At 37.3% G+C, this 14,982-nt stretch overlaps 1 protein-coding gene across 5 annotated transcripts in view; it reads right to left on the reverse strand.

Annotated features, from left to right (window-relative positions):
• The window catches only part of SPIRE1 (spire type actin nucleation factor 1), a 246,510-nt gene that overhangs the window by 146,410 nt on the left and 85,118 nt on the right, over positions 1 to 14,982 (reverse strand). For all 5 annotated transcript variants that reach the window (XM_074340400.1, XM_074340396.1, XM_074340397.1 and 2 more), the window contains exon 3: positions 1,693 to 1,926. In XM_074340400.1, coding sequence (XP_074196501.1) covers positions 1,693 to 1,821 — 129 coding nt within the window. In that variant the 5' untranslated portion in view covers positions 1,822 to 1,926. The remainder of the gene's footprint in view (positions 1 to 1,692; positions 1,927 to 14,982) is intronic.

Genomic DNA, 14,982 nt, shown 5'->3' on the forward strand with positions numbered 1-14,982 from the left:
ATATGGCCATGAATAAATGGGTTTTATGATATTTTAAAATTTCAGTTTGTCAAATGTCTCAGCAATTATTTTTCTTCTCATTTTAAGTAAAAGAAACATTCAGAATATATTGTTATAAATGTAGAAAGTTTTACTGATCCATTTGGGTTAGCACAGAAACCAAAAAATAAGAGTTGAAGATATATTGTCCAATAAAATTCCTAAGAATGGAATTGATAACCTTGCAGTTTTCCTCCACTCTATAAAACTTGTCTTTTTTAACACTCTTTTAAGTATTTTTCATATTTTGATAGCAATAAGATAGGTAAGAGGGCAGATACAGATCAAATTAAAAAATAATAAAAGAAAATAAAAACTACCAGTTCAAATTACAGTGTTCAATAATTTTTGTTTATAAGTTAACATATATAATGTCATTGATTAAGAATTGTTAAGATTCCAATGAATCTCTAGCCCTCCCCCTGCAAAGCTATAGTATATGAGAGCAATGTGGCTATGACAGCTATCATTCTATTGGTGCCAGGGGTAATTTAATTGATACATCTTGTTAGGTGGGTGTTCTATTCCTCCTTCACAACCCCCTGTTCACCTCCCACACATAGCCACTACCAAAAAACTATTAGCTTAGTTTTAGAGGCACAAGTAAGTTTTGTTTCTTCATAGAAAACCTTTTGCTCTTCACTTTATACCACTATTTATCATTGGCCCACAGAGAACAAGTAGGTCACCTGTGGTCTGCAGTAAGTTTCAGTTGGCCTTTAAGCAGGGGAATATGTATGTAAATATTTTAAAATATTCCTTAACATCTAGAAAAAAAGAAATGAATAAATGCGTGAAATTTCAATATGTGTATATACGAGGGTATTTTACTTGTAGATGCTGTTGATTTAAAATGAGCATTATGACTATTAAAAAAACTGAAGGATATATCTGAATTTCATAAGCATCGTAACTGCATACTCCCATTCCAGAGTGCCTGAGAGATTTATTATTTAAGAAGGAGCAAGAAACAGGGTGTACTGCAGTACAGCTGAAAAGTACTATCTTCATGGTTCTTTTCTATTCCTGTCTCTGAAATGATTTACGAAAAGTTGGCAAATAAGAGATACATAGCCAATACTGTTTACAAAATCTAGTACACATCATATATAAATAATTCTCAACAGAATGCTCTTTTAAAACTAATTTGACAAATCTGCTTTAATTTTAATCTCTGCATTTAGTAATTATGGCTTTCAAGTACACAGAAAAATTTAACTAAAGAGAAAAATTCAATTCAAGTTACAGAACTTGTTTTATTACTTATAAATACCACTGGGTGGGTCAAGAAGACAAAGTAAAATAATCAGCTGTGATAGCTCAGATTCACAATCTTCATATTAATAAGCGGATCACAGTTGTTATTTACTCCATAAAAAGGAAAATGCAGAAGTCACTTGAAGACATAATACACAGTCATGCCGATGATGTATAATATGTAATAAGGGGCATATAATACCTAGAAGTGGTTTTTTTAAGGCCATGTTGAGGCTCTAAACAAATAAATCCCAGAATCAAGAGTATTTCAGTTACTTATCATTTCACTTTTAACTAGAATTTAGGAACTATTATCAAATGCTGAATCACCAATCACTTTTTTTAAGTTAAATAACTTTTGAAAGACACACATATTATGCAAACTGCTGTTTTTACCTTCATGACATCTCTATATGACCGGATAGCTGAGACTTTTCTCTTTTCATCTTCTTCATCTTCCAGGCCTTCATCTGCTGCCTCATAGCCCTCATCATTGCTACCATCAGCTTCTATTGTGTTGGCCATGTGATCAATAAGTTGCTCCAGGGGAGGGCTTAATTCCCTTTCTTCATTTTCCTTCAAACCATAGTCCAGTGCTTTATAAATAATAATTCCCAAAGATTCAATAACCTAGAAACATTAAGGAAAAAGGTGGTTAATGGAGACAACTAAACATTTTAATAGAACAAACTATAAAGCATAAAATATTCAGTATGCTATTTAAGCTAGGTCTTATCTATTCCATTTCAGAAACATATGACAAGTTAGATATGTGGAGATATTTAAAAGGCTCAATTAAAAAAAAAAAAACTCAGAAGGAAATTTTTGTGTGATTTCTTTAGACCAGTAGATAACATACAAACCCTTTTTATGTTTTCTTAGATTTATGCTGTGTGCTGAAATCTATATTCTCCATTTACATAAACTACTAATCACATTAAATTTCCACATTTCCTAAAGACATCTTTGAGAACAGACATTGTTATCAAAGAACATATACTTTCAGAACTCTTATGGCAATGTTTATCTAACTAGGGATTTGATAAACATACCAAGGATCTGAGAAACTGAAAAGTCAGTTATTGGTAGCATATAACTTAAGCTTAAATAAATTTTTTTCCATTTAATTATTGGAAACACACATTTCTCATATAGAGACTTTTTTCAACATAGTGCACAGATACTCCTCCCTACCACCCTACCTCCACTAATATTACCTCCCAGAGAATACGAACCTGATTTTCAAACACTGGAGATATCTATCTATCTATCTTATCTATCTATCTATCTATCTATCTATCTATCTATCTATCTATCTATCATCTCACTGTCTAATATCACCCTGACAAATGCTCCAGGATTTGGCCAATATAGGGAATTCTTCTTTATTCCATAACATTGCCTTTCTTTTCTCAGAAAAATCACATATAAACAACCCCTTTATTTTACAATACCAACAGCTCATTTCACCTTAACCATTTTGGGACAACACAGGCAACAACGCCAAAGATTTAGGATTAATTCTGACTTTTACCACTAACCAGTTGACTCAGGGAAAATTACTTCTTTTAGTCATGACTTTTCTTGTCTGTAAAATGGGTAACAACGATAGCTACATCTCAGAGAATTTTGTTATGACTAAATGCATTCACAGGATTTCTGGTCAAGACAGTGGAACAGGTAAACGCTATGTTCGCTTCCTCTCATGAATGACCACATCAAAATTACAACTAAACTACAGAATAACCATCATCTGAAGTCTAAATGAACCCAAGTCCTACAACTAAGGGCATACCTCAGCTGTATGAAGCCACCTCGAGACTCGTAGGAGGGGTGGACACAAGAATCAGGCTTGTCCCACACTCATGTTTGAGTGTTAGAAATTGGGAGGGATATCTCAGCTGTTGAACCCCACCACCACCACAACCACTGGAGTAGTGAGGGGTCCCAACCCCATAGCAGGCTCCTCAGTCCGAGGTTGCAGTGAGAGGGAGAGAAGTCCCCATACTTTCTGGCTGTGAAAACCATTGTGACTGGGTAAGATGGAGGATTGATGGAGTCCCATGCATTCCTCTTAAAGGGCCCATACATGGACTCACTCGTTGACAAATTCACTAGCTCTGAGCACCAGCATTGGGGCAGCAGCCCAAAAGTTGCCAGAGACATAAGGGGAGGAATTGAGTTGTATGGCTTCAGGATGAGGGCTAGATGGGCAACTTTCTCCAGGATGAAAAAGCTGGTGGAAGCCATTGTCATTTTGTTAAGCCCTACCCCTTCCTGACACAGTCACAGGTGGAGGCCAATTACTTTAAATGTAAATAGATTAAATGCTCCAATCAAAAGATAGGGTGTCTAAGTTGATAAGAAAACAAGACTGTTACATATTCTGCTTATCAGAGACTCACTTCAAATTGAAAGACACACACAGACGGGAAATAAAGGGATGGGAAAAGATATTTCCATATTAAATTCCGTGAAAATGGAAATTTAAAAACCAAAACAAAAAAAAGCTGAGGCAACAACACTTATACCAGACAAAATGGACCTTAAAACAAAGGCTATATAACAAGAGACAAAGAAGGACCCAGTAATCGCACCTCTGGGTATTTGTCAGAAGAAACCCAAACGCTACTTCAAGTGGACATGTGCATTCATTTGTTCATTGCAGCATTAATTATAATGGCCAAGATGTGGAGGCAGCCTGGGTGTCCATCAATGGGAAAATGGATTAAAGAGGAGATGGCACATATATACAACAGAATATTGTTCAGTCACAGAAGAGAATGGGTTCTTGCCATCTGGGGCAGCATAGATGGACCTGGAGGGTATTATGCTGAGTGAAGTATATCAGAGAAAGACAGATGCAATGTAACTTCGCTTATATGTGGAATCTAAAGAGCAAAATAAACAAACCAAACAGAAACAAATGCACAGACATAGAGAACATATTGATGGTTGCCAGATGTGGGGGTTGGGAGGGGGGGATAAAAAGAGGGAAGGGATTAAGAAGTACAAATTGGTTTTACAAAGTAGTCATAGGGATTTAGGGTATAGCATAAGGAATATAGTCAATAATATTGTAACAAGTATGTATAATGTCAGATGGGTAGTAGATTTATTGGGGTGATAGATGGGAGGGGGTTTGGGGGCAGGGTAAAAAAGGTAAAAACATGAAGGGTTTAAGAAGTACAAATTGGTAGTTACAAAATACTCATGGGGATGTAAAGTAAAGCACAGGGAATATAGTCAGTAATATAGTAATAACTATGTAGAGTGCCAGGTGGGTACTAGATTAGCCAGGGCGATTACTTCTTAAATTATATAAATGTCTAACCCCTATGCTGTCCACCTGAAATTAATATAAATAATATTGAATGTCAAGGAAAAAAACCAAAGTAAAATACAAGGGCAGATTGACATATAAGAAATGAAAAAATGAAACAATCAAACACACTTAGAAGTTTAACAGTCTTTCTGTTGGCGAGCATAACAGAAAGAATTGTTTATATGGTATAAAGAAAAGGAAAAGTCAGAAGTTCTGAAGAACACAATAGAGTTATTGTCATCATATACCATAGCCCTTAAAAGCACCCAGGTTCTCTCCAAAAAATTCTCCACAAAATCTGAAATCTACCTTACCAAGAGAAATAATATTTTCTCAACACAACTTTCAAAATAAATATGAGGCTTAAAAATTCTCAACTTATAATTTTTAAACAATACTTTTCTTTTTTATACTATTTCTCATTGAAAATATATATTTGCATTGGTTTTTATAGTGTGACCTGGAACTCTAAATATTATTTTCAGTTGTTTTGTGTGAAAATTGATCTTCTGAGTTCCAAGTCAACTGACTATTTTAGTCACCTGTTCTGGTAGCCTCCCTTGCACCCCATCCGTCAACCAACCCATTCTAGAGAGGGTACCTTTTCGGTGCTTCCCCTGGCAGAAGGTGCACACTGCTTTCATAGCACTGCTTTCTCATCACAGGCAGGTGCTACTTGGCACAGGGATTTTTAACTTTTAGTTCAGCAGAACCTGGCATTGGGATGTGCACTCAATAAAAACTCATCAAATTGAACCTAGAGCAGTCATGTGAACAATCAGAGCATCATAGCTAGTATAATGAAAAACTCAGACATCAATAAAAGTTTAAATTATGTTCCACATAGACTTTTTAAGGCTGAGAAGGTGTTATTGCAATATTCTCACTTAGAAGTTAGAGTTAATTGAGAGTCTTCACATGTTTGGATGAATCTAATCATCTATATCCCTACCCCTCCTCTAGAGATGCAGGGGAAAAAAAGAAAGAAAAATCACAAAACCAAAAGCCAACGTCAATACCAGCGATAGCTTCCAACCTTAGCAAGGACCCCAAAGCTTCATTCTCTTCCCTGCTCACAACTTCCCCTCCAGAGGCCATCCATTCTTCAAGAAGACCATTTTATACCTTCTTTCTTTGCAAACCTCCAACACCCCTTCTGCCTTTCTAGGTCTCAGCTGGTAACTCTCCCTCATACTCCACTGGGAAATGAAAGTCATAAGATGAATACTCACTCTTTTCCCCATCTTCAAATGTTCAATGTGATAAGAATCTACACTTCCTTTGCCCTTTCCTCCTCTCACAGTAAAGGAAGTGTCCCTGTTCCTATCAAAGGTCAATCTCACCCTCCCTGAACTCCCTCATGCCCCTCCAGCCATAATCCCATTTCTGTGCTGCCACTCATAGCAAATCTTCTCAAGAATATCTGCATACACTGTCGCTTTTCGCTCCTTCCATTCATTGTTTAATCCATTCCAATCTGGCATCTAATCTTTTTTTTTTTTTTTTTTTTTTTTTTATTGGGTAACTGTGTTTTTTCCAGGACCCATCAGCTCCAAGTCAAGTCGCTGTTCTTCAATCTCATTGTGGAGGATGCAGCTCAGCTCCAAGTCCAGTGGTTGTTTTCAATCTAGTTGCAGGGGGCGCAGCCCTCCATCCCATGCAGGAATTGAACTGACAACCTTGTTGTTAAGAGCATGCGCTCTAACCAACTGAGCTAACTGGCCGCCCTGGCATAAAATCTTTTGAAGCCACTGAAACCACAGGTAAAATCACAATCTCTAATGCCAAAAATAATGAACAATTCCATCTTCATCCTAAAAGGCGATTCAACAGCATCAGACACAACTAACAATTGTTTTCTGTTCTGAACACTCTGGACTTCTGATTTTCCTGTCAATTCGGCAGCTATGTCTTCTCAATCTGCCTGTAGATGCCTTCTCCTACAGCTGTTTAAATGATGGAGTTCCTCAGAGTTCATGCACTCTACTTTCTTTAACAATCTTAATAATCATTACCAATGCTATAAATATGAAATGTATCCTGATACTACTTCCTTAATTTATGTTACCAGCCCAGAGGAACCTGTTGTCTGGGTGGCTATAAGAGCCTAACTGGTCTTCCTCTCCCCGGTGTCTCTAAATTTCTATTCATTTTATACAGTGACACCAGATTAATCTTTCTGACGTGGTTTCAAACTACTAGGTTGGTGCAAAAGTTATTGCAGTGTTTGCAATATTTTTAACCTTTAAACTGCAATTACTTTTGCACCAACCTAATATTTAACCCAACACTGGTTAAATATGTATCAGTCAGGATTAACCAAACGTGTATTAGGGCTCTCCAGAGAGAACCAATAGGATGCATATACTTATAAAGAAAGAGATTTATTACAAGGAATTGGCTCGTGTGACCAAGGAGACTGGTAATTGCCAGGCCTGCAGGGTGAGTCACCAAGATGGAGACCCAGGAGAGCCAGAGCCAATGATGTGGTTCCCAGTCAAAAGGCCAACAGGCTCAAGACTGAGGAAGTGCCATTATTGCAGGTCTACTCCAAAGGCAGGAAGAAAACCAATGTTCCAGTTCAAAAGCTGTTTGGAAAAATTTTCTCTTACAGGAGGTCAGCTTTTTGCCCTATTCAGGTCTTCAACTGATTGGATGAGGCCCACCCACACTAGGGAGGGCAATCTGCTTTACTCAGTCTACCAATTTAAATGTAAATCTCATTCAAAGACACCTTCATAGAAACACACAAAATGTTTGACCAAATATCTGGGCGACCCATGGCTCAGTCAAGTTGACACATAAAATCAACCATCACAAGTCCACCCCTTGTCAACTTAGCACTCAGATACAACTCCTTAAACCTTCATCCCTAAAAGAAGACAATGACAAGGTCACAATTCCATCTAACATGATACAACTATCCTGCATACAACCAAAAAACACTAACCCCTCCCTCAGAAGAGGTTCAAAGTCCTTGAGTGATATTCAATATTCAAAACAAAATGAGGAAATAATCATGACAATTACAATCCTTGTTTCTGTAAATCACCATGTGGTCATAGCTGGTATTTATAACTACCTTCTTCCAATACCCATCCCATATTCCTTTTATCTTTACTAAGTACCTCAGATGATTGTGGTTCTTTACCTTGTGAGGTTACCCAAACTTTCATTCCCAAAGGGTCCAGGCCATTAGTATTCCTGCCTGGACTGGAATGTGGTTTTCCACTGACCTTAATCACAGGGCATAGTAATAATTCTAAGAGCACTGGAAGGGACCTCCCGTATTCCAGACATACTTTCCTTAGCTCCACTGTAGAGTAGCAGTCCAACTGCCCCTTGGTAGTCAGGATCAATCACCTCAGACAGCACAGTAACTCCGTTTTTGCCTGTGGATTCACAGGCATAAGGGACCCAAAGTGGCCAGGTGCAGTCTTAATTCAATGAAATCATTCTTGTGTCTCCTGGTACAAGCATTCCTCCCTTTGTAATTAAGGTCTCTAGGCCAGCAGAGTATAAGCAGAATGGGAACAGGCAGCAAAAATGTTACTAGTGGGTCATTAGTGGGTAATAGTATCAATAGTGGGTAATAGTGAGTGGTGCCCCCACCCTATTTCCACCTCTTGATTCCTGGAACTGTGACTCCTGCCTATGAGAAAAACAGTACTATACATTGAGTGCTGACTCAGAGCATATACAGCTTTCTGGAGAACCTTGCCCTAGTCCTGAAAGGTATTACCACCTAGCTGTCACTGTAACTGAGTCTTTCAAAAGGCTATTCCATCATTCTATCACAGCTGCAGCTTCAGGATGATAGGAAACATAGTAAGAACTGTGAAATTCATGATGATGGGCCCATTGCCACACTTCATTTGCTGTGAAGTGAGTTCCTTGATCAGAAGCAATGCTGTGTACATAGGGAATATAGTGTATAAAAACTATGGTGTCAGATGGGTACTAGACTTACTGGGTGATCACTTTGTAAATTACATAAATGTCTATCAATATAATATTGTATGTCAACTGTAATTGAAATAAACTTTTAATTTAAAAAAAATTTAAAAAGAAGCAATATGTGTGGAATAACATGATGGTCAATAAGGCATTCTGTAAGTCCATGGATTGAAGTTTTGGCAGAAGCACTGCATGCAGGGAAGGCAAATACATATCCAGAATCAGTGTCTCTTCCAGTTAGAACAAAATGCTGCCCCTCCATGATGGAAGTGGTCCAGGTAGTCAACCTGCCAGCAGATCACCCTGGTAAATGATGCTATACTGGGTTGTTGGTCTCTGTTGGTGACAGACTGGGCACTCAGTGGTGGCTATAGCCAGGTCAGCCTTGGTGAATGGAAATCCATGTTGATGATCCGATGCATAACCTCCATCCCTGCCACTGTAGCCCTGTTTATGAGCCCACTGGGTGATGACAGGGTGACTGGGGAAAGATGCCGACTGGGGTCCACGGAATAGGTCATCCTATCCATTTGAATATAAAATCCTCCTCTGCTGAGGTCACTCTTTGGTAAGCATTCATATGGGACACAAGTATCTTCATGTATTTTTGCCCATTCAGGGAGTTCTATCCACATATCTCTTCCCCAATTTCCTTGTCATCAATTTTCCAATCATGTTCCTTCCAAAAAAAGTGCACAACCAGGTGCACTACTCCAGGGTCTGCCCACTGGGAGGATTTCCCTTCGCTACCATCCTTCAAGGACATCCCAGAAAGGGGCTGTGGTGCTGCAGTTGTCTACTTTCAGGTGGTGCCTGCATATTCTGCAGAAGGCCTGACCCTTCTCTTTTTCCATCAGCTGACTGTAGAACTCCCCAGAAGGAAACAGGTATAGGCTAAGAAAGAGAAGGCAGTATAACAGAAGTACATCTGCACAGTGCCTTCAGGGTCTGCTTGGGCCCAATCACATATGTACCACTGCCACTTGATGATGGAGGGCTGCTGTAGACACCCAATTTCATGGCTTGAAGAGTCAAATAATACTCAGTTATGATGGATGGCTCAGGTTGCATGGTAACTTGGCAGCCATGTTTAAGTGTTCAGTCTCTACTACAGTCCAGTAGCATATGAGAGAACATAGTAGGATGAGGCTAAAGAGGTGGGGATGGCTTCACACATCACATAGGACCCCATGTAGACTATCTGAAGGATCTTAGTCTTCATCAGTAAATGTAATGGCAGGCCACTGAAGTGTTTTGGGGAGTGGGATAATCTGATTATATTTTTATTTTTAAAAATATTGTGCTACAGTAATCAAGACAGTATGGTATTGACAAAAGAATAGACAAATAGATCAATAGAACAGAATAAAGAGCCCAGAAATAGACTCACAAAAATATAGTCAACTGACCCATGACAAAGGAGCAAAGGCAACTCAATGAAAAAAGGACAGCTTTTTTTCAAATGATGCTGGAACAGCTGGATAGCCACATGTAATCTAGACACAGACTTTACACCTTTCACAAAAATCAACTCAAAAGGGGTCATAAACCTAAATGTAAAATGAAAAACTATAAAACTAAAAGATAAACAGATGACTTTGGGATTGGGATTTTTTTAGATATAATGCCCAAAGCATGATCCACGAATGAAAAATGTGAAAAGTTGGACTTCATTATAATTTCAAAATTCTGCTCTGTAAAAGGCACTGTTAAGAGAATGAGAAAACAAGCCACAGCTAGGAAAAAATATTTGCTGTATAAAGGACTGGTATCCAAAATATACAATGAACTTTTAAAACTTACTAAGAAAATAGCCCAATTACAAAATGGGCAAGTGATCAGAACAGACACATCACCAAAGAAGATATACAGATGGCAAATAGTATATGAAACGATGCTCAACATCATACGTCATTAGGGAATTACAAATTAAAGTGACAATGAGATCCCACTACACACCTCTTAGATTGGCTAAAATCCAAAACACTGATATCATCAAATGCTGATGAGGATGTGGAGCAACAGGAACTCTCATTAATTGATAATGGGAATACAAAATGGTTTAGTCACTGTGTTAGACATTTTGGCAGTTTCTCACACAACTAGACATACTCTTTCCATACAATCAAGCAATTGCACTCCTATTTACCCTAAAATAAGTTGAAAACTCATGCCTATGGAAAACCTGCACACAAATGTTTATAGTAACTTTATTCATAATTGCCAAAACTTGGAGCAACCAAGATGTCCTTCACTAGGTGAGTGGGTAAACAAACTGTGGTACATCCATATAATGGAATATTATTCAGAGATAAAATAAAATGATCTATCACACTACAAGAAGACATGGAGGAACCTTAAAAGTATATTGCTAAGTGAAAGCAGCCAATCTGGAAAAGCTAAATACTGTATAATTCTAACTATATGATATACTAGAAAAGGAAAAACTATGGAGAAAGTAAAAGATCAATGGTTGCCAGGGATTTGGGGAGAGAGGAGGAGATGAAATTGTGGAGCACAGGAGATTTTTAAGACAGTGAAACTACTCTATATGATACAGTAATAATGGACACATGTCATTTATATCTGTCAAAACCCACATAAAATACAACACAAAGAATGAACCCTAAATATAGTCAATAACATTGTAATAACTATGTATACTGTCAAGGGGGCACTAGACTTAACAGGAGCATCACTTTGTAAGTTATATAAATGTCTAACCACTATGCTGTACACCAGAAAATATAATATTGAATGATAATTGTAATTGAAAAATTAAAACAATTTATCAAACTTAAAAGCTTCTGCACAGCAAAAGCAACTATCGACAAAATAACGAGGCAACCAACTGAATAGGAGAAGATTTTTGCAAACAGTGCCTCTGGTAAGGGGCTAGTATCCAGAATATACAAGAAACTCATGCAACTCAACAACAAAAAAACAAACAACCCAATTGAAAAATGGGCAGACGACCTGAAGAGACATTTCTCCAAAGAGGACATACAAATGGCAAATAGACATATGAAAAAATGCTCAACATCACTAATCATCAGAGAAAGGCAAATAAAAACCACAATGAGGTATCACCTCACACCAGTTAAAATGGCTACATCAACAAGACAAATAGTAACAAGTGTTGGAGAGGCTGTGGAGAAAAAGGAACCCTCATACACTGTTGGTGGGAATGCAGACTGGTGCAGCCGCTATGGAAGGCAGTGTGGAGGTTCCTCAAAAAATTATGAATAGAATTACCATATGACTCAGCAATCCCTCTCCTGGGTATCTACCCAAAAAAATCGAAAACATTCATCCATAAAGACACGTGTGCTCCAATGTTCATTGCAGCTTTATTTACAGTGGCCAAGACATGGAAACAACCAAGATGTCCTTCGATAGATGAATGGATAAAGAAGTGGTATATATACACAATGGAATACTATTCGGCAGTAAGAAAAGATGAAATAGGAGCATTTGTGACAACATGGATGGATCTTGAGATTACAATGCTAAGCAAAATAAGTCAGACAGAAAAAGCAGAGAACCATATGATTTCACTGATATGTGGTATATGAACCAAAAAACAACAAAATAACAAGACAAACAAAAACTCATAGACACAGACAATCGTTTAGTGGTTACCAGAGGATAAAGGGGTAGCGGGGTGGTAGATGAGGGTAAAAGGGATCAAATATATGGTGATGGAAGTAGAACTGACTCTGGGTGGTGAACACACAATGGGATTTATAGATGATGTATTACTGAATTGTACACCTGAAATCTATGTAACTTTACTAACAATTGTCACCCCAATAAACTTTAATTTTAAAAAAAGAGTACTATTAAGTATGATATCAAAAAAAATAGCATAAGTCATGGAGATACAATGTACAGCATAGTGCCTATAGTTAAAAACACTGTGTTGCATATTTGAAAGTCATTAAGAGAGTAGATCTTAAAAGTTCTCATCACAAGAGAAACTTCTGTAACTATGTATGGTGATGGATATTAACTAGAATTGTTGTGATGATCATTTTGCAATATATACATATATGAAGCTTGTTATGTTGTACACCTAATATAATGTTGTACTTCAATAAGAAAATAAAAATATTAAAAATTAAAATGCCAAAAAAACACAAGTTTTTAAAACATGATGGACTGATGCTATCAGTACAACATGAATGAACCTAGAAAACATGCTGAGTGAAAGATGCCAGTCATAAATACCACATCCTGTATGATTCCATTTATATGGAATGTCCAAAATAGGCAAATGCATAGAGACAGAAAGCAGATTAGTGACTGCCAGGGGCTGATAGTAGGGAGGAATGGAGAGTGACTGCTAATAGATATATGGTTTATTTCTAAGTGAAAAAGTGTTCTGGAATTAGACAGTGGTGGTAGTTGTACAACTCTGTGATTATACTAAAAACCAGTGAAATGGATACTTTAAATGGGTAAAATTTATGATATGTAAATTATACCTCAATAAAGCTGTTAAAAAAGAAAAAAAGTGAACCTTAATATAAACTATGGACTTTAGCTAATGATGATGATGATGATGATGATGATAATGTATCAATATTGATTCATCAATTGTAACAAATGTATCACACTAACACAAGATGAAAATAATCAGGGAAACTGGGGGAAGTGGGAGGTATATAGGAACTCTGTACTTTCCACCCAATTTTTCTATAAATCTAAAATTAAACTAAATAAAACCTATTAATTTGAAAAAAAGATAGTATGGCTTAAAAATTAGAGTGTTGGAGAATGGATGAGAAATGGGTGAGAGCAGATGTAGAAGATTATTTAGGAAACTACTGCAGTCGAGTCCAACCTAGGGATGATGGGTTTCTTGGGCTAGAGTGATAATAGTGGGTAGAAAGAAAATGGTGAGGATTTGAAAAGCCTTTAGGGGGTAGAATTGATAGGGGATAGGACTTGGCAATGCATTAACTGTAGGGAATGGGAATCAAAGTGATCCCTAGGTTTCTAACTTGGGCTAGCTGAGAGAGTGGTACCATTTACTGATACAGAAAACTGGAGCAAATAGTTTCAGAGAGAAAGGTAAGTTCAGATATGTGTAAGAAACACAGTCACATATGTTAGATAGGCAGCTATGTGGACTGCAAAAAATAGCTATGAACTGGAGTCATAAAGTGGGATTTTTGGAACTATAATGGGTCAGTGAAGTCACGACAGTGTTATGAGTCACCTTAAGGACAGAATGTACATGAGAGAAGAAAAACCAAAAATTTAATAATTGCCCAGAAAATAAGAAATCGAGAGACTACACTACACTATAAAGGAGCAATAGTATTGGAGAAGGGAGGAAATCTACAGACTGATATCACAAAAAGGAAAGAGTGAAAAATACTTCAAGAAGGCAGGCATGCATGGTCATAGGTATTGAATGTGGTTAAGAGACAAGTGTAGGCCTAGGAAACATCCACTGGATTTAGTGAGGCAGAGGTCACTGGTGACTTTAACAAGGGCAGTGTGGTGAGTAAACAGTGCTATGTGTACTCAGAAACTTTTATGAAGAGGAAGGGAAATATATGGCAGTAGCTAGACATGAGACAGGGCAGAGGTAAGCGTTTTTTATTACTTCTTTTATTAAGACTACAGAGTCTTAAGCATGTTTAAATGGTGATAAAAAGGAAGTAGAGATGAAAAAGTTGAAGGTAATGAAAAGATAAGGGGTCAGAGTTTCTGACAGTGACAGAATATTCCATGAGCTTTGGCAAATTGGATCTCCAATAGCAGTTAGTCACACACACAAAAAATCTTTCCCTGAAATTTAAATATGCTTTTTTTGTTTTTATTAAGTGGCAAAAGGGTCCATTCGCACGTGCATGTGAGTAACTCCTTTATTCAATACTATTTCCTGAGCACTTTCTATGTGAATATATCATAAATTGAATTAAGAAGCCATTTAAGTCTTGTGCATTCTGAACCCAGTGAACTTTTTTTTCCATTCACAGTTCCACACTGAGTTCATGTTAGTTGTTTTCATATTGCTGTATCTTTCTTAATTCATGTTACCCTCTGCCTATGGCATTTTGTCCAACAAATCCTATCTATACTCTTATCCTTCAAATCCCATCTCAATGTTACCTCCTCTATGAAGTACACAGGGTGTGATCACAAAATATGGTGAATGTTTAAATAAAAAAATAATTTATTACAATAAAAGACACATTGCCATTAACCCCCCCTCCAAAATACTCCCCCTCACTTTCAACACACTTATCCCATCATTCTTGCCACTTTCTGAAAAAGTTCTGGAAGTCCTCTTTCGTGAGTGTCTTTACTTCATCCTCCATCATGACAACACTCTGTGTCACACATCGCTTCTGGTATGGCAAGTTCTGTCAAATGAAAACATTATGGGG

Source organism: Rhinolophus sinicus, linkage group LG09, assembly GCF_036562045.2.
Source record: "Rhinolophus sinicus isolate RSC01 linkage group LG09, ASM3656204v1, whole genome shotgun sequence".
Lineage (NCBI taxonomy): Eukaryota > Metazoa > Chordata > Mammalia > Chiroptera > Rhinolophidae > Rhinolophus > Rhinolophus sinicus.